Source organism: Meleagris gallopavo, chromosome 2, assembly GCF_000146605.3.
Source record: "Meleagris gallopavo isolate NT-WF06-2002-E0010 breed Aviagen turkey brand Nicholas breeding stock chromosome 2, Turkey_5.1, whole genome shotgun sequence".
NCBI lineage: Eukaryota > Metazoa > Chordata > Aves > Galliformes > Phasianidae > Meleagris > Meleagris gallopavo.
Window position 1 is genome coordinate 38,551,644 of NC_015012.2, and position 24,620 is coordinate 38,576,263.

Genomic DNA, 24,620 nt, shown 5'->3' on the forward strand with positions numbered 1-24,620 from the left:
AGCAAGTCACCTGTCATCTGCTTGAAAGTCAAATTGGTTTAAATGTTTAAAACCTATGATTAGAAATAAAACTTAACTAAAATAATACTTTTCCACTTCACAACACAAAGAAAAATTTGGAAAGACCAACCTAAAAATGAAAACAGAATAGTTCTGTATACACTTATATCTGAAGTAACACCAGGGCACGTGAGCCAGTACTGTAGTTCAGCAGCTAGTCACAGTTTTGATACTATATCACCAATCCCTCTGCCATCTGTACCATGGGAACTTGAGAAACCATGGGAAAGAACAGGAAAAGGGCTTTAAAATGCTTGGGCAAAAGATTTGCACTGAGCAAAATACATTTGCTTTTACTGCAAGCACATCTCCCACAGATACAAATATATACTTTTTTTTCCTCCTGCATTCAGCAACGTGTTTAACCTTGGAGTTGCCAAGTTCCATCACAAATAATGAGCCATGACAACATTCCAAGTGATCCTTGGAGAACAGACTGATTTTTACTACATGCTACGCAAAGCAAAAATGCTGTTATCTTGTTCCCACGGTATAGTACCTGATTGGAATATATACAGTAATGTGGCCATCAAGAGGAGATCACAAGTAAATACAGAAGCAGCTAAGCTACTTCCAGATATTTAGTCACCCAGAGGCACAGAGTGAGCAATAAAACAAGGAAAACCCTGATGTCTTCTATCAAAATTATATGAGGATTGAGGATGATGTTCATCTCTCTATATATGTATTTGACACAAGAAATATCTGTATTTAAACAACACACAGTCACTGAGCATGAAGAGAGGGGCTTAGTGGCATCCCGCACGTCTCACAGCATCACTCTCACTTGGTAACCTCCAGCAGAGGAGCAGACTTGGGACAGGAGGGAAGACTCAGCTGAGCCTCTGTCGCTTTCAGGGTACAAACAGATACAGCTCTGCCAGAAAGTATGGGAATAAACTGCACTTATTTGAATGACTGATTAAACCCCCTAACCATGGCAAGACTTCAGGAAGGCACAGAACACAAACAAGTAACGGCAAAGACATTTCTGCTGTGCTCCCCCTAAGCTTGAGGAGGTGAAGCTGAGGCTTATAGCATTTAAACAAGCTCTCAGACAATGGAGGGTTGTGGTTCTAAACAACCCTTACAAAAAAAAAAAAAAATCATCTCACCTTCAAGAAATAGATGATATATCCTTATTCCTGACCTGTTTGCAACAAGGTATTTGTTTATGGCTGTGCAGTGGGAGAAACTTCCTGTTATTTCTGAGTCTTTTCTGTCTCTTGCACCATAAGGGAAAAGAAAACAGTGCATCACTTCTCCTTCTCTGTAGGGGCAACATTTTATTTGCACTTCAGATTCAAGATTTACTAGAAACTATGGCAACTTTCACAAAGCTCTGGAGAGCAGGAAGGCATTGACGTCATTCAGATATTTGACTTCAAGATGCTACGTTTGCAGGAACAGACAGCGAAAAACAGTTTTGGCTCCTCGAAGCGTAACAGATCTCTTTCCTTTTGAGCTGCTGTACAAAGAGAACTCCCTTCCTGCAAAACTCGGTAGCTTTTGATGTCAGAAAATAGATTGAGTTCTTGTCTATTGCTAAAGCTATACAAGAGCCACAAACACAATCACTGAAGCAAGTGATAATTTGTTAACGCTTTATTTTCCAATTTGGGAGTACAACTACCTGTGTCCCTCCTTCACCTCCTCTCCTTTCCTCTTCCATGTACACAGCATTTCACAGCACGCTATTCAGAGCATCCCCCTCCTTCCTTGGTAGCCCTCCCAGATCAGTCAAACCTGGGCTACCACTGCATGCGGCAGTACCATGATTCAAAACATCCTGTAGTGAGAACAGAACTCACTCTACATACAAAGAAAATCTCTAAATTACGGGGATAGTATTTTTTTTTTAATTAGTAGTAACCCATGTCCTCAGACCTCTGTATATACTATATCTTCCACTGATAATAAATTTCCATTCACAGTGCATGTAGCATTATGCATAGCTGTGCTCATTTAGCTATTTCATTCCCTGATATCAGTATTTGGCAATAAAATCCCATTTAAAGAAGGCTAATTACAGATTTCAGCTGAACTGAAATTGGTACTGGGCCAATCTGTAAGCTCTGTAATAAGCTTTCAAACTACACACGCAAATCTTTGTACTCTTCCAAGAGCAGGGGCTCTTTAGTTCTAAACACAAAGGTGGAAAGCTCAGGAAGAGGAAGGAAGTGTCACAGCTTCAACTCTTCTTGCAGAGCCACAACGTCTCCATATATATCTTTCCCTGGAGATAATCTGCTTATGTTTCACAGAAGAAAAAACTCAGGAAGTCAGTTTAGATGTCAGGATAATAATGAAAAGTAGTTTCACACACATTAAAACGGCTGATGGTTCTATTAGTAGAGGAGCTAAGACCAATAAGACAGAAAGTAGGTCAAGGACTCAAAAACTGAGGAGAAAATTAAGGATACACAGCCACATATTACACAGTAACATTTTCCAGGAGCACTTGCATCAAGATAAAGTTCCATTTTTCAGAGATGCAGGAGCCCAACACAAAATCTTTCAGGTGCTTCAGTATCTAGAAACGTAACATAACAAATGCTTTCCGCCCATACGAGCCAGCCTTAGCAAAAAGAGAGCAATTCCACCCTCAGACACTCCTCTTTGCCTTTGTCCTGGTACAGCTTTAATTCTGATCAATGAGATCAGTTTTCATCCAGACCATTTTCCTGAGGGAAATAAATAGAAGGCTGCAAACTGCTCTCCATGCTACCTGTGTGAGAATCATGCTGGAAACTGGAAAAGGTTGTTGATAAAATCAGGGATAACAGAACTGTGGTCCTGTTTTGAATAGACCAAACTAGCAACCAGGGATACTACCCAAGAATTCTCTGGGCAAAGCTAGGAAACTACAGGGCATCACGTGCCAATCTTAAGCCTGATATGTTTTTTTATTTGTTTTTAATTGAATTAGATGAGTACCCAGTGAATTCTGGCTAAAAATCTGAAGGAACCACATGCACTTAGTATACAGCTGTCAGAAAGTCGCCTACCAGAAACTCAATCAAAAGGCACATAAAGAATAGTAAGCATACCACAGGTAAAACACATATCAATAACATCTATTCAGTTTGACAGAGATTAAACCAATGAATGTCTACAATATGCTCAGTTGATAGCATAGCTAAAGGTTTTCCCCTTTGGGAAACATCATACTAGGAAGAATGACTTGTGAGACTAGCAGACTTTTTTTTTTTTCCCTATACTGACAAGGCTTTGAGAGGCCAACAGAACCACCTACTCCCCAGACATTGTTAAAACACATTTGAGTTACCTTGGTTGTGTTCCCTCCCTCCCACATCTTTCGAACCCCATGGTAACACTGCACAGCTTAAAACATTAATTTTGATAGGAAAGCTGCCAGTTGGTCTGCTCTCCATTCCCAAAAAACTGAGGAAAAATATGGGGAGGAAGGGTAAAACTGTATTTTTCCACCCGTACTCTCTGAATTATCAATGTAGCTTACTGAAACACTTGCAGTACTTTCCAAACAAAGATAAATCTGTTGGGAAGAATTTCATCTAGGATGAAACTTCAAGACTGTCAAAATATGATTATCTGAACACAGGCTGCCATACCAGGAAATAATAAGAAACCTGAGATGTTAATAGATGCTCTAATTATTAACACACACAGCTTATCAGAAGTGCCAATCCATTTGAAGAGAAAAGCACTATTCAAAGATAGATACTCGACACCAGATGCATCATCATTCTTTAGGTGCTTTTTATTCAACTCAGTGGACATCAAGTTCATCCCACAGGACAGTATCATTCACTTTTATTATAGCTACTGACCTCATTTTTCTATGTTAGAGCTCTGCTGTAGTGTCATGACTAAATGCGGCAAGCAACAAATCACACCCTGTCAGCAGCCAGGGCCTGTCCTTTCTCTTTACAAAGCTTTAATTCATTTCTGTATTTTTTAAAGTCATGCTGCTTCAAAACAGCTGATCCAGATGGTGGCTATTCGCATTTCAACCTTCCCACATGGTGATGTTGCTCAAGAAAATCAAAACTGTTGCTACCTGCTGCTGACCTACTTCTCTCTTTAATTTGTTTCCTGCCACATTACAGAATGAACAATAGAGTTCATTGAACTCATCTCCCATACCTAACCACAGCAGTGTAAAAAATACAAAATAAAATTAACTGGGGAAGGAGTGGAACGAGAAAAAGCAGCACGATTCGGGGGAGGTAGGAGGGAACAACTCTCACCTCTATCATAATCATCTGCTTCTATTGCTTTCTGCTGGAGTCTCTCAATCCGTAATATCATGGATTTTACCTGTATATAGAAAAAAAAGTTATATAGAAATTACATTTAAGAATCACTATTAATCTCTACATAATATAAATCTACAGAATTCCTACTACCTCATTAGAACGAACCAATTTTGAGAATTAAACCCCACATTTGGTAAGTAGACAGACCTACTTGGAAATCAGCTGAACTGCAGCCACTTCAGTCAAGAATGGCTCTAGTCCAAACATCTACAAGGGACATCAACAGCTTTTCTTGAAAAGCTAAACAGATTGTGCGATCATAGGATATTTTTCATCCTTTTCCAAGTAAGGATTATTATAGGATTCTGTCAACCTAACGTCTACTTCTGATCCCATTCTAACTCAATGTTCTGTTCTCTAGCCCACTTAACAATTTTTTGCCTATACAAGTTTTGCACAGAGCACATCCAGAATTGCTGAAGGCAAACAAAAAGAGAAATGTAGTATGAATATTTTGGGTCAAGAATACTCACATTAAGGCAGAGAGAACTGTGCTCAATTGCAATAAATGAAGTTTAATTAAAATATATTTTAAGCTTATCTAGAAAACACTTATGTTTGCATTTTTAGAAGTGTCCATATTACAAGTGGGAGGGGTGTGAAAAAAAGCCCTATACCACATAGAAAGTGCCTTTACACAAAGAAGTTCTTACTAGAATACAGTTCTCTTTCAAAAGAAAACACTTCTTTCTAATGAATCTACATCTTTTACCGAAATATTTCAGAAGGGCAGGTGTGCATCCAAAGGATATTAACAGTTTTTATTGTTACAAGAATTTGATTAAAGGTATGCAGTCCTTTCCTTATTGCCCCGTGCCAGTCACAGTCTAGCACAGCTACAGTTATAAATTTGAGAAGTGTTTTGTTATTAAATTTACACTTGACCTGTACCAACAAGCCATTATCAGCACTGAGAGAGGTAAACTCGGAAAAAGAATCAACATATATCCTCATAGTCCAAAGCTTGAAAGTGCTTGGTAAAGCAAGAAAATTCATACTTGAGGCATTCTGCATGTTCAAAAACTTTGCTCCTTCCTAAAACACTTTTGTATTAAATCTTTATAGTTAAACTCTAAATAGCGTACAGAAAAAGAGGTGCAGCCATATAACAACTTACTAGAACCATTCAGTTGTCACATCAACGCAGTCAGTGCAAATCAGGCAAGACATGTAAATTAATGGCATCTCTTACAAATATAGGAGTGAAGTGGACTGATCAGAAAACTTATATAAAAGGTATAGGCAGGAGGGGGAAAAAAAGCTAGATTAATAGCAGGCTCTAGGATCCTCTGGAAGAAAAACAAAAGAAAAAACCGAACCACTGCACATAGTCCCTTTCCCTCGAGGTTTCTGTTGTTTTTGTTTTGTTTTCAGTAGTATTGTTTTTCACATACAGAAACATCAGTGTTTTTTCTCTGAGGCTGGTGATGAGCATACAACATGTAGAAGGAAGGCACTGAATCCTCACCATAAATCGTTATCTGTATTTTATGCCATATTTTTATAGAGTTCTAAAGAAGCTTACAGTAGAAATGGTTCAAATGACACTTTTTTCATATATATGATATATAACAACCATTTACACTGAGAATAGAGCATTGCTGCTTTTTGCACTGTTTATTCCATCATGCACATGGGGACATGGCAGGTCATTTAAAATCTGCTTGGGTACCGCAGTACAGCCATGCCCGTGGCTAAGTGACTGATGCTGCAACAATCAAGTGCTCCTGTTTGCAGGCTAGAAAGACATTTGGAGCTCAACTGCTGAAGGAGCTGCTTCAGATCAGAACGTCCTAAACCAGTACAAGGTGATGAGTACTCTCTTTTTATTTTTTATTAATTTATTTTATTAATTTATTTTTATTATGCAGAAGAAGCATAGTTTTAAAAGCTTTAGTATTGTCTCCTCTTTCTGATTACAGTTGTCTTTGTTCCCTTCTGAAATGTTTGAGAGTTGCTCATTATCATTGCAATAGGAAGGTGTTCCAAATTAAACACACAGGACCAAGGGCAAAGACATCTGAAGGCACAATTCCCCAATTCTCTATTCAGTGAATTAATGAATATAGAAATTAAAGATAGCAATGTTTCTTTGCACCTACCAAATAAGCAGACTGAAAAGACAGAAAATCATTTTGTATTTTTATTATGTTACATATTCCCAGATTTGTAGAGAACTAATTTCCCAAGCCATCCCACACTATGGGAACATCACCATTCCAGGCCTGAAGCTAAAACAATTGTTCCATGGCAATGCATGTAGAGCCTGTATAAGTGTGCAAGATAACTTAGGTCGGGTCCTACATGCATCCCCATGAAAAATAGGGATCATAGAGTGTTGTAAACCTGGGTCAGATGACACAGACAAAAAAGTAAGAATAATGTTTCTCAACATACTGCCTTACCCAGATATAAGGGCTGTGAAAAGCCACCCTACTCCCTTAAGCCTAAAGACAACACAGTGCATCTCAATAGGTATGCCTCTGCTAAGAAGTCACAAGAGCCTGCTTTCTGAAGGCTTTTCATTCTAGGGTTAACACAGATAGCATGGGCAGAACTCAATCAGGCACACCTTTCTATGTGTATGGTACAAACATCCCAGGCACTGCTCCAGAGCACTCAGGGCACCGGTGAGAGGCTCAACAAGCACACCACCCATACTCAGTGGAATTTTAATAGTTTCAGAATTTATGAGATCCAGCATGTCGATACTAATCTCCAGATTACCACTTCTGGAGTGCACAATAGAGCCAAAATTTGGCTCCTTGTTGCATCTAGGCTCATAATGGCTTTCTTCTGATACTCCTCTGCCACCCCAAAAATATCAAAGATTAGAAAAAATCTTCCTGTACAATAAAAACGGATCCTTTTTAAGGTTTCCCCACTCCCCTCCCACCAGAATACAGTGAATGAGGCTACTTGTATACTTGGTAAGTACACGTGGGTACACACACATACATCCAAAAAAAATGACTTCTAATCAATAGCTCATAACTCCTGTAAGGTGGAAAAAAAAAAATATTTAATTCCCAGCCTGAATTAGAGCAGGGAATGGAACCTCATCCATCATCATGTGCGGAGTGCAATTGCATATTAGTTTGAAGGTTCCCCTCACATGTATGCCTTTCCCCTAGAAATCTTTGGCTAAATTTACACATTTTCAATTACAAAGTTCTGTTTCATTAACTCATGATGCTTCAAGGAAAAAAGATGTTACCACCTTCAAGTTTTACTCTACATATACTCCAATCTGCAGTCAAGAAAGCCACCTGCGAAAGTAGCCCTTGCTAAATTCAGAAGTTGATGTATGACAGTAGAAATAAGATCAGTCTGCCATGGGAGCCAATTACTGCAACATCATCACTTTGTTGTGTTTCTCTTGTTTTGGTTCTTTTAAAAACAAAACACACAGATTCCTTCATTTTTATCATGCAGACAGATACTGAAATCTTCTATGAAAAAGTACCACGAAACCTGTTAATATCCCAACACCCACATCAAATTAAGACATCGACACTACGAACATACACGTTTTAGGGGCCAAGAGGAGGAATCAAAGACGAAACAAGATTACAAACCTTTAATGTACTCCAGTTGCCAAGCTGGCAGTCCAGTAGTGCTGGTTCATACCTTTTTATCAAAGTATCCCAGTTTTGGTCACTGACAGTAAAACTACTTTCATAACCTGAGGTAACAGAGGAACCAGCAGATGCCACATCTGAGGAATCTGTAGAATATGACAACGTTGCATCCGTATCAGAGAGAGAGACAGTCTCACAATCCTGAAGTTTATCATTTGTTGTGTTCTCATTGTCAGACTTCAAATCCTCACTGAGCCTAGAGAAGCAACACAAAGCCCCTGAGTGCTCCTGAGTTTTTGTTGCCTCTCCTGGCTCCTGCAGATCTCTGGCACTGCTGGGATGCAGAACACTTGCCTTGAGTTCAGTATCGCTTACTCCAGAGGCTGAATTCAGAGAGAGCTGTATGAAGCTGAAACTCGAACGAAAACTATCATGTGGACCACCAGAACAAGAAAGAGCTTTCCTGTTTTGATATTCACAGTTATTATTCGCTTCTGCCTGATCCAAGGCATGTATCTTTAGGGGCTCACTTGCTTCAGTTCCATGGCTCGTCTGCCGTGTACCACTTACAGTAGAAACACCTTTGCTTGTTGTTTCAGCAGGATAAATCGAAGCTACATTTTCTGACCATGGATTCTTGGAACATGAAAGATTTTTGCAACTTCCTGGCATATTTACAGTAGTGCCCAACGTTGTTACCCCATCAGCAAGAACTACAGCACTACTTGCAATTGAACTACTGCGTAAGAACTCAACGCTATTTTTGTGTTGCCTGCAGAGAGAGAAGTCCTCCAGCTCTTCACAGTGCCTCTTGTCATGTTTGAACTCCTCTGGACTGAAGGACTTGCAGGCACCCAGGGACTGAAATTGAAGCTGTCGCTGAGCCTCTGGCCTCATGTATCCAGGTCTTCTTGCCAGTTTCTTTTTACGAAGAGAGCCTGAAGGCATTAAGTGCTCCAGACCATCTGGAGGGGGTAAAAAAAAAAAATAATAATAAATTAAGTCAGTAAAGCACTTCTGCAGTTTCTTAAGGGTAATATATAGCACTCAGGAATTTCAGACTATGCATCGGTTTCCACTTTAACAAAACAAAGACACTGCCTGTATTGCAGACAGACGTGATAAGGTGTTACCAGAGAACTGTGTGCATTCACTCACTTTTTTGTACCTGCTTTTAAGTGAACTCATTGATACAACAGGACACAAACCCACATACAATGAATCCGTGGCTTTCCTATTTGTAGCTCTGCAATTTCTCATTCTCAGGTCACTCACAGCACAGAACTTATTTAGTCTCACTGATACAGAACAATGTCTGAAAAGATATACAACACATAGGACCAAATCTGCATCAAAAACAAGGGAACAACACTAAGAAATTTTTCACATAACTTGTTACTGCTCATGTCTAGTTCTCTGTGTTTTATTAATACAAGAATTTCAAATTCAGCTTCCTGAACAGCTGCAGCACTTTAACAATCTATGGCTGAGTATCTCTTATTCTAGTGAGATATTTTATAGATCTTCATTTACTGTTTTACCTGTCATCCAAATAATAAGAGTTGAAGTTTTGAATGCAGGACTCTCAGTCTGAGAAGACTAATATCACCATATGACTGCTAGCATCATTGCAATGTGTTATGTAAAAAGGTCTTCTACTCAACAGCTAAATTTCCCCACGCATATTCAATACACACAGATGAAAATATAGATTAGCTGCTTTCAGAATGCAATAGAAAGATTCAAGATAAAAAAAACAAAGATCACTGAAAGTGAAAGATTAAAATGTAGCACTCTATTTTTGCTATCTCTGTTTTAAATACATGCATATATTTAAATAAGTTAGCTATGCCAAGAGGCAAAAATAAAGACCACAGGATGACTACTCCCAGCTTCTTAAGGATTTACTACTCATCACAAGGTATTCCATTCTTCTATCTTGCACACATTCAGGGGAATATCAGCTCTGCCTGTCACCCATTTTGTATCACAAAAACATACTGAACTGGCTTATTTGCAAGACTAGCACTTCAAAGGAACCTAATGACTAGCTGAATTATGCTCTGAAAGTAACGCCCCTGATTAGCTGCTTTCTATTCACTGAAATAGAATCTACTGCCAGAACCTCAGGTACCAGAATTATTCTGATTACAGACATAGTGGTATTCCAAAAGGCAGTTTTTACTTTTTTTTTCCCCCCACAAACTGTATTAAATATTCACCTCCAATCACAACTCTTTGTCGATTTTTATATTGACAGACTTGTACATACTCTAAATACCTCAGCAACTCCTAACAGAAGCCTAAAACATACCTCATTAGAAGGACACACTATACAAACATAAGCACTCAACCTGAATCTTCCCAACAGACTTCTTTTCAGTATTCACTGTGTCTTCTCCAAACAACCTTCAATGAAAGCAACTTGAACATATTCCACATATTACAATACCAGCAGCTCACTATGGAACTGCAGTTGTTTCTGTATTTTGCTTCCTATCGCCGTAAACTAGGATAGCCCAGCTGTCTCACACTCTCTCTTGTTAGAGGAAAAAACCTCCCAGAAGTCAGAAATAAAGGTGGTCATGGAGTCCATCAACCTGACTAACATAAAAAGACAGTGAAAATGCTCTGCTGGGAGTAATTTAATAGAAATTATAACAAATAGAAACCATTCCTGATGTAGGGGAACAAAAATTGAACACAGTGTTCTTCAGAATTTAATTCTTTTATATACAAAATAATGGTCAAAATTGGCCTTCAGCAGAAGAAATCCATCACACAAAAAAGTCATTCTAAGACTGGATATATTTTATCACAGTTTACAAAGGCCAGCCGCAGGCCTTGTCTGATAAAAATAGAAGTTCATGGTTGAATTATGATCAATTTAAAATTGATCTCAGCAAATCACCATGAATTTCTAGGGCAGATAGATAATTACAGCTCTTTCAACACCACATTTAAACAATACTAATGTAATGTAAATTTAAATTGTTAAATATTTGCACCATACTAACTAGATGCAATTCTAAAATCACTTTTAGTTCAACTGGTATGACTTCATTAGCCTGAATTAGTCCACACGATAGGAAGCCCCACACCTCCACATTCCTCCTCGAACAAGTAACTTTCTAGTCCAAGGTTTGCCAGTCAGATCCTTTGTGGACTCCAGATTTGCCTTCTGGCAAGCCCACCAGCACAAGCCCCTCACCTGGCTACTGCACCGCAGCCGAAATGGCACCAAGATTACACACACAGCCCAGTAGACGTCTACTGAGGCAGCCTGAGCTCCTGACTAGACCCACACAAGAGGCAAAAACTAAAGAGCTCCATGAGGCACATTCCAGCAGGTCCCAAGGCCTATCTTGCTCAGAGGAAAGGGAAGGAAGAGGAAAGGGAAGGAAGAGTCCAGCCACCAGCTAGAGAACACCTCTGTGCCCTCAGCCATCACGAAATCCAGATAGGATATTGCTAGGGCTTTGGCCATACTGTTTTCACACCCTTCATCCTTCTATTGTATCCCTTGATGTATAGAATCACTTTGGTTGTTTACCATCACGTATCTGAAATATAATTACACAGAGTCTGTTAACCTTCTAAACTACAAGGTCTGCTCTGAAAGTAATGCCTCCTATTTCATGATGTTGGCCTAGAACAAGAGGCAGATTATGTTGTTGGTACAGCAGTAGGGGTTGAAACTTTCCATCAGTGTTTCATAACACATTGCCATGCGACAGATGGCAGCAGACGAGCAGTCTAACAAAATGGCATCTGACATGGAAGAGTGGATGAAGCACAGGTGTGACACTGAATTCTTCCATGTGGAAAAAGTGGTACCCATTGATCTTCATCATTTCTTGCTGAACACTTATGGAGACCAAACAGTGGATGTGAGCACAGGGAGGCAGTGGGTTTCAGCAGTAGGTTTCAGCAGTGGGGACAGTGACAGTGGGTCAGCTCTGCTGGTGCAAATTTTTAAGAGAGTGGCATTTAGGCTTTTGTTCACTGCTGGTGAAAATGCACAGTGAATGGTGGTGACTGTATTGAAAAATAGTGTTCTACAGCTGAAAATTTGCTCTATCAAATAGCGTCATTGTGCTATTTGTAGGTGTTGCAGTTTCCATGGAAATAAACAGTAGGCATTACTTTTGGAGCATCCTACATATATCCTATGTCCTGACAAAGAAACTACAGTGGAACAATTCAGATGGCTTGCTCAAGTGACAGGCCTCACTTCTCTCAGAATTCCCTCAGTTTTGTTTCAAGCACCTCAAATAGCAGATAAGCCCCTGGCAAACTATCAGAATTGCACCTTGAAACAGTATGAAAGCAATGGAAGATGTTTCAGGATCATATAACACTACAGTGTTATGCCTTGTATGAGAGACTTAGGAACAACAACAATAACAAAAACACAAAAGTCTTCTAAATGTAATATTACAAATCAGTTCTTAAAATGCATGTCATAATTCTAGAAGATGCAACGTATGTTTTCCAATCAAATGTTCTATCATGAGCAAGTGCCTTCAAATCCTAATTATGAGGGCTCAGAGAAGAATTATTTGATTTGATCAGATCTTTCATCATAGCAAATCTTTCTCAATGAGTAACAATTCAGAGCCAGAACACAGAATGAATATGTTCCAACACTGCAAAGCAACTCATACGCAGCAATGCTGCTCAAGTCTCATTTGAGTCAGTAGGATGAAGCAGGGAAAGGGGAAGCCAAAGAGCATTTACTGCTGTTGGAAGAGCACATCCTTTTTTATTCAACTTGATGCTAACACATAGCAGGACAGTTATCTATCATGAGTCTCCATTTTCAGCCACAAAATCCACACTTCAGTTTTCTGACCAAATGCTGCAATTACATCTATAGGTCGAGTGTCATGAGGATATGAAAAATTCTTACAAAATTCACTGGGGCTTTAAAGATCAGTACAGAAACACTCTATTTCACAAAACCTCTCTGCCCTAACTTTAATCCAGTAGCTCAGAATGCCCACGAGATCACCAAGTTATCCCCGAAAATAAATGAGAAATTATACATGCAGTTTTAAGAAGAGCTCAACCGTTCACACACACCTACATTACACTGTTGATGTCTATTAAAATAATAAATTCAGCTTTAGAACATTTGTGGGTGGCAGACGTGGTGCCTGAGGAAAGATACTTGGTCGTATTCAAAGCCAGATATCAAAGCACTGCTCCATTCAAATTCTATAGTGCTGCTCCTGTTGAGGAAGCCTTAAAAACCTGTGTTAGACTGTATGCAAAGTCAGATGAAAATATTTATTATTTACAAAGATAGACAAGCTTAACCTTTCTCAAAGATTAATCAATCTGACATTATAGTAACTATTATTATGGATCAGTTCTTCTATCAAAAATATGACAAAATACACTGTGATTTCTAATTAGCCACATTTTCACTTGTCTGGTGAATTTCAAAAGATGCCACAAAATTCTCAAAATAAGGTGGCATCAATCTCAACACAGCCTGTTTCAAAATAAACTATTACAGTTTCTTTACACAAATGTGCTTTTAAACAAAGTTACCTTTGAACATAAGCTTTTCATAACTAATAAAATGTGAACGTTTCATCTAGATTTTTCACCTAATTACTGAATGTTGGCTACACCTTGATTTGTCCAGCACTTCGTAAAGTGTATCTATAGAAGGCGAGCAATGGCTGAGCTACATAAAAATTATTCCCTCACCAAAAGCTTCTGCAATTTCTAAGATCACATGCTGAGATCAGTTATTCAGCTGCTAAGTTTCCAGTATGTCACATATGAAATATACTCTGAAGTCATTAAGTGTTTATTAGTTGCTATTCTTCATTAAAAATACTTCAAAGACATTTTAGATGCAAGAACGGTCTTCCTTAGCCAGTGTTTAAATAAAATTATTTTTATTGATACACTCCCATAATGCACATCATTGAGTTATTATATTAAGGAGGTAAGTGGCTTGAACGTAACAACTCATCCTAAGCCATTTGAGGAAATTGCAACACTTCTCTCTAGAGTAATGATCTCACTAGTTGATACCAGCTCCAATATGCCTATCAGTTTTTTTCCTCCTCTTAAAGGTGTTTTAAACCTGCTTTTGCCGTGTTAACTCTAAGGAAAAATACAAGATCTTTTAAGAAGTATGCTCTTAAATATAACACTCCCAGTGTTAGTAACAAACACTTATTTAGTGATAGAAGCATAAGAGAAACACCTCTTTCCTTAATCACATACCACAGTTGTGTTTTATATTGCTAATACTTTAAAATTCAAGTACACGTCTGCATCCATCACTATTCAGCAGTGTATTGACTATGCATACAAGCAGGTTTTTTTCCTCAAGCAAGTGCCTCACGGATATGCACTTGGATATGAAAAAAAAACAAAAAACAAAAAAAAAAACCAGAAATATGCATTTCTGACCCTTTTAAATTTAAAAAGGCAATAACTGCCCAGTCTGTGAAAGCATGCAGTCGCACTATGGATGTCTATTTGATAACTAATCAACACCCTATGACTGGCCATCCAATGCTTGGCTGTCACAGAAAATTGCATTCTTCCAAGTTAAACGTAAATTACCCCTTGTAACCTCACCACTGCAGCGCTACAAGGAAACTCATTTTGTTGGTCAGTAGAACAAGTGGCTGAATATACTAAGGAGCAACCAGGTGATTCCTTGCTGCCTCAGCAAAGCAGGATCATTTACATAGCAGAATACCTCTGAAAAATTACATCTGCCCTCTTTCTCAAAAGTGATGTTTCTGCTTTGTTTTCATGCAGTCATCTACTGTTAAAAAGTCACAAGCAAAATAAATAAATGCATCTCTGGTTGAAAGCTTCAGCCCAGACAGTCTCCAAATCTCTTCATGCAGCTTACCCATGCTCCAACTCACTACCATAGACCTAGACTAGCTGGAACTGCCCGAGTCACATACACAGCCACACAGCACAACAGTCACTTGCCAAGCCTCCCCAGTCACAGCTGAGCCCACTTCAGCTTTGCAGTACTTTTATCAGCCCACCCCAGGGATGACCAGCAGAGGTGAGGGCACAGGTAGGTCTGGGAAAATAAGTACCAGCACTAGGTGCCTTCAGCACAGGCAGTAACAGAAAGCACTTAATTTCCCCAGAAATACCCAACCCCAATCTGCTTCAAGTCTGCCAACATTATTTTTACTTTTAGCTTTTAGAGAGTAGTTTTCCCACTTTTTCAAAAGGCAGAAGGACACAGAAGTTGCAAGTTTACAGAGATGTTGTGGAGTTTTTTGGTTTGTTGCATTTTTGTTTTTGTTCTTTTTTTGGTTGGTTGGTGTGCTTTTTATTATTATTTTAAAGGTTTGTTGTTTTTCTTTCTGGGGGAAAAAAAAAAACACATTTGCAATTTCGGCGCAATAGTCTGTAGTGGCAGGTCATGCAAATGTCTCAAAGGGAGAGAACGCTCTTGTTCTTTCAGTCAGGATCTGGAAACCTTTCAACATGACACAGAAATAAGGGAGCAAGGATTTTGTGCAAAGTCCACAAGAAGAAATTTAAGTTTGCCTCGGTCCTAAATTAATTTGTCAACAATGCTTAATGGGTTTGCAGTCGTATCCCATAAAAGTATTTCACCAACCATGTATATAATTATCAAATTGGTACACAGCAGTCCTTTTCAAGAATGGTCTATTTAACACACCACACTTCTCTTTCATCACTCTGTCTACTGAGTGATAGTGCAGATTCCCACTACTTCTGCTCAGTCAGATCAGCCACAGCAAGACTCCAATATAAAACTCATAGGGGTGAGGGAGAGAGTGAAGTGTGAGAGTACATTGACAGCAGTCAATTTCTAATTCAAGCACAGTTTGAGCGCTCCAGCTTGGAGATTAGAATTTTTAATTTCACCAAGAGAAAGCAGGTTCCAAATTAAGAATCTGATGCACAGCCAGTATGAAAGCAGAATTGAGTTTACTGAAATAGAAAGTAATTTGCTCTTAACAGCTCAGTAGTCATCACATATAATGAAAATAAAACAACGTGGCAGTTCCTATATTGTCAAGGGTGAGGAGTCAGTATGCTTTTAACTTCACAATTTAATATCAAAGTCCCAGGGCAAATGCTCCTCCCCTGCCTGCTGCAGGAAGTTTCCCTCCCAGTCCCAGCCAGGCTGTCAGGACCCAATGTCAGTGCTGTCTAGACAACAATGGAAGCGAAGGGAAGTTTCAGACATCAGGATAGCTGAGCAAAAACATCACACACAACACACAGCACCCCCAGGATGCAGCCTGAGCACAAGATACTGCAATCTGTATACACAGAGCTCAGCTGCAGTGGGAAGGAAGCATGTGAACACACAGCAACATTGCCTCACCCTGCTCCCCTCAGAATATAATCTCAGGATCTAGCACAAATCCCTGCCATGCTTTCTGCTTCCACAAAACTTGCATACTCAAGTACTCTTTGCAATAGCAGCTGTGCAGACTGTGCTTTTGTGCACTGACAAGAAATAGCCACTCTGAACAGTGAGATGAAGCTGAACTGACCAGGTATACTACAGCATGGCCCTCCTGTCCTCCACAGCTGCACAGACAACTGCAGTTAATGCAAGTCCTAGCTAAAGGCCAGCAGGTTGTGCATCAATATTGTATTACAGATGTTAGAAACCAGCAAGGGGTCAAGTGTGGGTTCCGTGAGAGACTGGTGCTGGTAGGTGAGAAGGATGCACGCAATATCCCTTCCAAGGACTTCCACAAGGATACTGCTTGACCTTTACAACCCTCACTCACTTGAGGCTCCAGTCAGACAAAATGGAAGCTGGAAGTTTTCTTTATTGGGTCTGAGAAATGAAGATATTGGCTATATCCTTTTCATTTAGAGTGGAGGAGAAAAGTGAAGGGTGAAATCTGGGATTGTGTTAAGAACGAGCCATGGAAGAAGTACTATAACTAACACTGCTGAATCTGCAGCAGAATACCAACCATAGGCATACAACACACAACTGAGAAATCACAGCTCCTTCTGAGCAGGGAGAGACAAAAGATGCTCAGCCTCCAATCAGGTATCTCAAAAAAAAAAAGAAAAAAAAAAACTCATGAAAGAATATAGCTTCTCTGTATAAAGAAAATCCACTGAGTTACAGGAAAAATTACACCTTCCCTCCCACTCTGACAACATACAACTGATTTATGTTGCTATTCCTGTGATATCAACAGCAGTTCACATTTAAGGAAGAAAATTGTAACAGAGAAAAAGAGAAGAAAAGTAATGCCCCACCAAAAAAAGCCACATTAAAACCATGAAAAGCAGTCAAAGCTTTGTACAGTGACAAATCCAATGTTCAGATACTGTTACAGCTGTTACCAAGATCCTCTTTCATTTTAGCAAACATGCTCCAACATGTGGGCTTTCTGCTAGGAAATGCATTTCCCAGACAAGGAGAGCAATCCCTCCTTGGTGGTACCAAACAAAGCCATGACACAAGTCCAAAGGTAAATGTTTACAGTGTTTCTGTAAAAAGTAGGAGACAGATATTTTAGCAGATGGGGCAACGCTATGGCACTCAACCTTGGGTTCAGAAGAAAGGGCAGAAGGGTACAGGCAAGTTAAGAAGGCACCCAGCAGCCTTGGACAGCAAGCAGCCCTCAGGCAAGAGCCCTGGCCTTATAGGCTAAACTTAGCACTGCAAACTCTCATCACCTGAGATTCCTATTACAACACGGGAACACTGGGCAAAGGACTTCTGCACCAACAACACATGCATTCTGTATGACTGCTTGCTCAGGAAAGTCACCACTAGTCAGAAGCTGAGAGCCACCCCACGTATGTCACATCACATCCAGAGAATGAGGCTTCTCAGCAGACCTGAAATCCTGCCCTCACACAAATTCCAAAGTCAGGACTGCTGGAAGCAAATGAGGATTAGTGCATACGGTCAGGTGGCAGTCAGCCAGACCCCCTGCTGAGGGGAGATATGATCAACCCTGACAGCTCTTCTTTGATTCTTTCACTTGTTGTGCCTTCATCTGACTCTGCCAATACCAATGCTATCTACAATTTTTCCACTGCTCCCACCAAATCCAGCCTCCCTTTTCACCAGCTTCCATTGCATTTCTCTTCTTAATCCCCAATTAGTTCTCACGAATCTGCTCATTCCTCTTATAGCAAGCATGAAAGACATTTGAACCAGAAACTTTCCCAAACCTGGATCTGACCTAACACTGCACAGTTCACACTTACGTACTATACAGTCCAGAGTGATGGCCCTCCACAAAGCTCCCAAATAATCAGAGCCACACAGATTCTCCTGCACCATCGCTCAATACCACCTCTTTGGTCCTCTCCAGTTTCTCTTCTCTGTCACAACCCCTCTATCAGCACACCCCTCACAACAACAAACAAGCATGCCTCAAAAAATCCTCCTGCACAGCATTCCTGAACTCTCAGCCCTTCCATACCACCCCATCCCTTCCCAAGTGAAGAGCCCTCCTACTTCACTTGCCCCATTAGCACAACTAATAAGTTTCCAGGCTTCTCTAAGCCCATTTTAAAGCAGTCCCATCCTACATCAGCTGTACCCACTGATTTCATTGTTCACCCCAAGGTGTGCAGCATTTTGGCTGCAAGGACACAGCAAGTCTGAAGGGCTCCTGTTACCTCTTTCACATTAACTCAATTCCACTTCAAGTGTACAATGGCTCCATTCATCCCATAGGAGATCATCTCTATGAAAACACTATTTTAAGAGCTTCTTTCTCAAGACAGTAAATCGCTGCTATTCACATCTACAAGACAATTACTTGCCACAATTTACTCTGACATTTTCCCTGGGCCAATAATACAGGTTGTATTTATTAATGTTCAACAAAACCATAGATTTTTGCCAGAGGTTTAATAAAAAAAAAAAAAACACCTTCTGTCACAACTTATTTGTAACTCCTTCCCTAAGCATTCCTACCTAAGTACGAGGCTACAGGCTATGCCACCTTTCACTGAACCCTTCCTGTCTGCTCTTGTTACGCAAGAAAGTTAAAGAAAAGTACTTCTCTTCAAAGAAATCATAGCCTTTCATGAGATAGCTTGCAGATGTTTCCTGGGCACTAAAGGCCCTGTATGACACTGAAATGAAACGAAATCTTAGGTAAAATACTTCAAGTCACAAAAAAAATAACACAACATTCAGACTGACCCTTGGAAAATACCCTCTACATAAAGGAAGTTTGGTTTGAGCAAGCTAATGAAACAGTCTTTCATGTCAATATATTCCCAGTTCAACTTAGCATTTTAAAGGGGGTAAAAAGTGTTGATGGTCGCATATGGTGCTAAGCACACACACCTGAAAAGATCATCTTGAATATCAAAATGCTTAGCCAAAGAAAAAGAACCAACAACTTTGAGTGTCATCCAAATCATCTTCCAGACTTACCGTAGGTCATGCACATAACTATTTTCAATACTTTTTCTTGAATCTACTGCAAGTTTTAAAAAACATGAATTCAGAATCTAGGGTTTTCAGAGTCCCCAACAAGGTAACTGGCAGTGGCCCCTCCCACCCAGCAGGCAGAGTACTTTTGTTACACAGCACTTTTGCACACAGTATCCTTGTTATTAGAAAGTAGCAGACAGCACTGCTGCAGCTCGTTTTCAAGAGAAGCTTGGCATTTTTAGAGACACTTGATCCCCCCAGTCCTGAGGTACAGCAGTAATCTGATGCATTGGTTTGTGGTTAAAACAGACAACAATTGAGCCACACCACAAGAGCTAATGACTTACACAGGATTCCTAAATGAGCAGTAGAAGAAAAACAAAAGTCATTATAAAAATACACATAAGGCTTTGCACTTTAGAATTCCTTTCTCTATTGAAAAGACTAGAGATGTGAAAAACAACATTTAGTATTCTCAAAACTCAAACTGGAGCCACAGATCTCCCCAAGGCAGATCCTGCCAATTATGTTATTTTAAGTGAGAGTTTCATTGGAAAACTCAGGTTTAACATAACTTTTCACCACAAATTTGAAAGAAATACAAGCATCCTATTTAAATAACTCCTCAGCTTACCTATAATACAATTTGAGCTCGCCTACATTTTTGTGCTCTGAACTGAATGCGTTTATATTAGTCCACAGAGCTGGTACAGGAGAGCATATTTATTTATAAAATATCTGTGTCAAGTCAGTCCAGAAGGATAGTTTATTGAAAGAATAGGTTCACTGGTAGGCTCCTATAATTCCCAAGAGAAATAGTTCCACCTGTAAGTTGGAAGCCTTTTAAATCCTCTACTGACTAGAGAAGGGACAACTCAAAGGATTTTGAAGTGATTAGCAAAAGCTCTGCAACCTAAAATCATCCTCTCCCTCCAGCCCTTAGAGAGCAGAAACATGAGTGAGTAAGCTGCAAGAACAGCCTACAAAAACAGAGGTGACAACAAGGCTGTGAGAGATACTGAGAAGATGCATAGATTTTCATTTCTGTACAATAAAAATGTCATAGCATGTTACTGAACAAAAACATATGAAATGTCTTAAATTTATATCACCTTAAAGTCTGAGTCATAAGCAAGGACTTCTGTAACAGAGAAACCACGAAGACAGAACTAAGGACATCTTTAAGGTTAGAATGCCCTCTTTGGGTATAAGGATATACTTGCAGCAATTTTCATCAAATACAGTTAATTTTATGCCACAGGGAGGAAAGCAAATAAAAGAATGCTAAGTGTTCTACTCTAAAACTTTTAATTAGATTGTAAGTGAGGTCTGATTTCATTTTCTAGCAATAATGTTCCCAAGCTGCTAGGTACATAGAGTGAGGTTAAAACCAATTCAACATGTCGTGGGAAGGCAAGAAACAGAGAAAAGTGGAAAGAAGAGAGCTTCAGTCTGGATACAAATAAAAATTCCTTCACCTTGAGGCAAGGCAAGCAGTGGAGAAAGTGGCCATGACAGGTTGTGCAGCCTTTGGAGCAATGCATGGTCCAGCAGGATGAAGCTCAGAGCAACCTGCTCCAGCTTCAGCCAACTCTGCTATGTGTAGGACCAGAGACTTGCTAGCCCTCCAACTCAAGCAATCTCACAGTATACAACCAAGCTTTAAATATATATACCATATTCCACTGTGTGTTCTCTACACACAACAGAAGTTCAAGCATACAGTCCATGACAAGACATCCAACTCAGAAAGTAACTTAGCTGGTCTAACTTCACAAAGGAAGTGAAGTTAAAATCACAAGGAAGTTTGTAAACAATAGTTTCAGCACATCCTGGAAGATGGAAACAGCTGGCTTTCTATCAACAAAATTAAGAATAAAGTTAAGTACTTGAAGTAAATAGGTTCTCAAAAATAAAAAATAGCATTCAACACATACATACACACACACAGAAATCACAAGCTTCAGTGACAGTCCTTGCCATAAGCAAGACAGACACAATAAGGCATAATAACATAAAAACTCCTATTGTTCCAAAGCAGCAGATCTTTAGTAGTTAGCTGGTGATTAAATGATGCTCATGAGCATCACTTAAATGTCACTTTGATCTACTGCAGTTATTTCACAAAAATGTTTATTTCCGAGGCTTCTTTATTGGCTGTACAACCACTGGAAAGCATTTCTCTCAAGGCATTATTCAGCTTGCTATAAAAAAAAATTATTCTGATACCTTTTTCTAGGCTGCTTTTCAACTGGAAGACAAGAGGGTACCATCTGCTAGAGGCACCTCTCACGAGTGCACAGAACATTCATGCTGGCTTTTCAATATAAAAAACACAACTACTGTACATTTGCTATGGCCACAGATTTCCAATTTAATGCACAAAGCACACATTTTCACTAAGACCTGGCAACATAGAAAGCAGCCACACACGTAACCTTGGACTCCAGTGCTACTCCATGCTCACCAGAAACACGGCTGTGCACATCTATCACAGAGTCAGAACAAAGGTAAGTTATCTTTAAATGATAATAAATCAATTCAGAAAGCGAATGGCATCAATATACACAGTCTATAGTACTCAGCAATGATTAAAACCTTACCATCCATTCCACAAGAGATAACAAAAGGAACCAACAAGAACAGGGCACACCAGCACAATTCACAAAGAGTGATGAGAAGTTCCATAGATTGTCTTTTCCAGAATGGTAACACTGATTATAAACTCACAGTCCTACCACACACAAGAAAAAGCAAAAACACAATTCTAAGGAAGTAAGCATCTTATGAATTATGTACTAAGGACACATAGACAACACCTCTCAGCTGATATGAAATGGTTTTTCACTTGGTCTCAGAGCAGACAATCTCATGGAAAATTTTGCTATTGACAAAACTGGCAGCACAATCAGGAAAATCCCCTGCTGCCTGGTGAAACAAGAGATACACAGCTATTAGTGCTCACCACATACAAAGCGAGAAGTGAAAGTTAGCCTTTGCTCACCTTGCAGCAAACTGAGACCACCTGACACAGATGATTTTCCTCCTCCTGTCCTCATTTGCTCAGGAAGCCTGCAAGCAGCCTTTCCCACTGCTCATTAGCTGAGCAGCCCTTCTCCCAGCCAAGTCTATACAGGACTCAGGCAGACCACAAATATGTGAATGCTATAGCAGCAGTCTCAGCACAACCACGTTCAGTTTTCCCAGGGAAAGGAAATGCAATACCTGTTGATTATTAACGAGTTTGACATGAAGGAGCAAAACCACACTGAGGAACAGCTGTGCTGGTGCTGCACTACATGTGACGACAGCCAGGAGATTTCTCACGCAGTTTCAACAAGAGTTCCTCAGGATTTTCACTGCTCTAAACAAACAGAAATGCACTGTTCTCCTAAGCAAGAGATCTGGCAGGACAGCAGTGTAAAACACCACCAAACTGAGCAACTGTCTGTCCCACCCTCCTGAGGCTGGCATGCCTTCTCTTTCATGAGAGGAGCAGGGCTCACAGACCAACAGCTTGGCTCCCACAGATCACAGCTCAAAGCATCAGTGCAGACTCAGAGGGCAATGCACTTTTCTATTAACAGGAAGAGCCTACCCCCAGTTCTGAAGCAGCTGTTCAGCCCACTGTTCCACATCCCCCAGGTCTCTATGGACACTCTGCAACAGGAAGCACCTCAGCCTAGTGACACAGGTCTTTCCCTTCCCAGGCTCTCTGGAGACCTTAGTGTCTTCCAAAACTAAAACAAAAGACTCTAAGAATGCTCAAAACACTTTTCAGACCCAAAGGCATGACTAACAATAAATTCAGAAGTGGGACCAGCTAAATGAGCTGAGCTAGGGACTACCCTGCTCACCCCATCAATCACTGAGGTCATGAAGACACTGTCAAACTTCATTATACACAGGCACATTGAAAACAACTCTACCATTTGACTCTGCTTTGCATTAATATTATTATATGGAATTTAGCAAGGTTTTGAAAAGCTACACCAATGCCACATGCCTCATCTTGTACTAACACAGAGACCTGCAGAATAATTCAGAGTATCTAATTATTCCAATTCCCATTTCCTGTTTTGTCCATGGATACCAACCCTTCCATTCTCACTTAGTTTTACAATACTCACCATCAACCTCTTGACTTTTCACTCCACAGGTTTCCTCAGAGTTGCTCCACTAAGAGATTTTCCTCTACAATGGTTTCCTGCCCTGATGACCCTAACAAAGAAACCTCTCAGCCAGAGCCTGCTAAATCCCATTCCTCTGCCATTGTGCATAGGAGGGAAAGGTGGAAGAGAATTTCACATATATGACATTTATTCTATTCTTAGGTTGAAGCAGCCACTTCTCTCATGTAGTTCTTTTAGATGAAGATTTTATCATCTTAGCATATACACCTTGCTTAGCTCATCTGCAGTTTTGACTTGTGTACAGTTTGATACTATCTATAAATGCAGGTAACACATATCTTTGAAAAGAAGGGAGATAGATAAGTACTATCAAGAAAATGCATTTTCCATCTCTAATCCTGATTACACAGCTGCTTATGTAGAAAGTATTTGCTTTTTCGATGTAAAATCCAAATGTTTTTGCACTTGTTGCTGCTACAAATAAGCATAATGAGAGAAGGCAAACAGAGCCAAGAAAACAGATAAACTACTCTGACATCAAACAAACTTTTTTGTAAGACAGAAAGAAAGGTGGGGTGGGGGGGAATTGGGAAAGAATAGAAAGTACCACCAATTTGATTAATTAGACAACAGTGTTCCTATTATTAAATATCATATTGAGATAATAAGAGATGTGTGTGTTGGGAGGAAGCTGTTAGGTGAAGAAGGATCTGAGATAAAGACTGCCTTATTGTACAGCACGCAGATGTGGCACATCACACAAAGGGGAGACAGAATCCAAACTCTGCGTGCACCAAAGGAATCATGCTGAACAAAGGAACCGTACTTCAAGCAAGCACATGATTTCACCACTCTGTCTGTAGACTTAAGATTATTCATTAAGCCACTTTACATTTGCAGTATCAGTAAACAGGGAAATAACTGCACATTTATATGTCAGTAAAATATGACAATAACTGCTGATTCAGTTTTCATATGGTAAACTCATGTTTAGCAAACAAAGAATGTCAGCAGTTAATCTCAGCTCCCGTTACATAGCATCTGTGACTGGGAGGCTGGGTAAAGAAACATCTCTCCCTGAAAGCATTTTTCAGGTGAGCAGTTAACGCAACCTGTGCCTATAGGATAA

General features: G+C 39.8%; 1 protein-coding gene across 3 annotated transcripts in view; it reads right to left on the bottom strand.

Moving 5' to 3' along the window:
* The window catches only part of DISC1 (DISC1 scaffold protein), a 201,503-nt gene extending 179,011 nt beyond the window's left edge, over positions 1–22,492 (bottom strand). Inside the window, exons 1-3 of one of the 3 annotated variants that reach the window (XR_002111993.2) lie at positions 22,363–22,492; positions 7,940–8,907; positions 4,293–4,362 (exon numbers count right to left, since the gene is read on the bottom strand). Coding sequence is in view for 2 of the 3 variants with exons in the window: in XM_031552422.1 (XP_031408282.1) it covers positions 4,293–4,362; positions 7,940–8,907; positions 22,363–22,417 (1,093 nt within the window). In the remaining variant the exon portion in view is untranslated. The remainder of the gene's footprint in view (positions 1–4,292; positions 4,363–7,939; positions 8,908–22,362) is intronic. The other 2 variants (XM_031552422.1, XM_010707011.3) reach the window with 2 other exon arrangements.
* Positions 22,493–24,620: the final 2,128 nt, after the last annotated feature.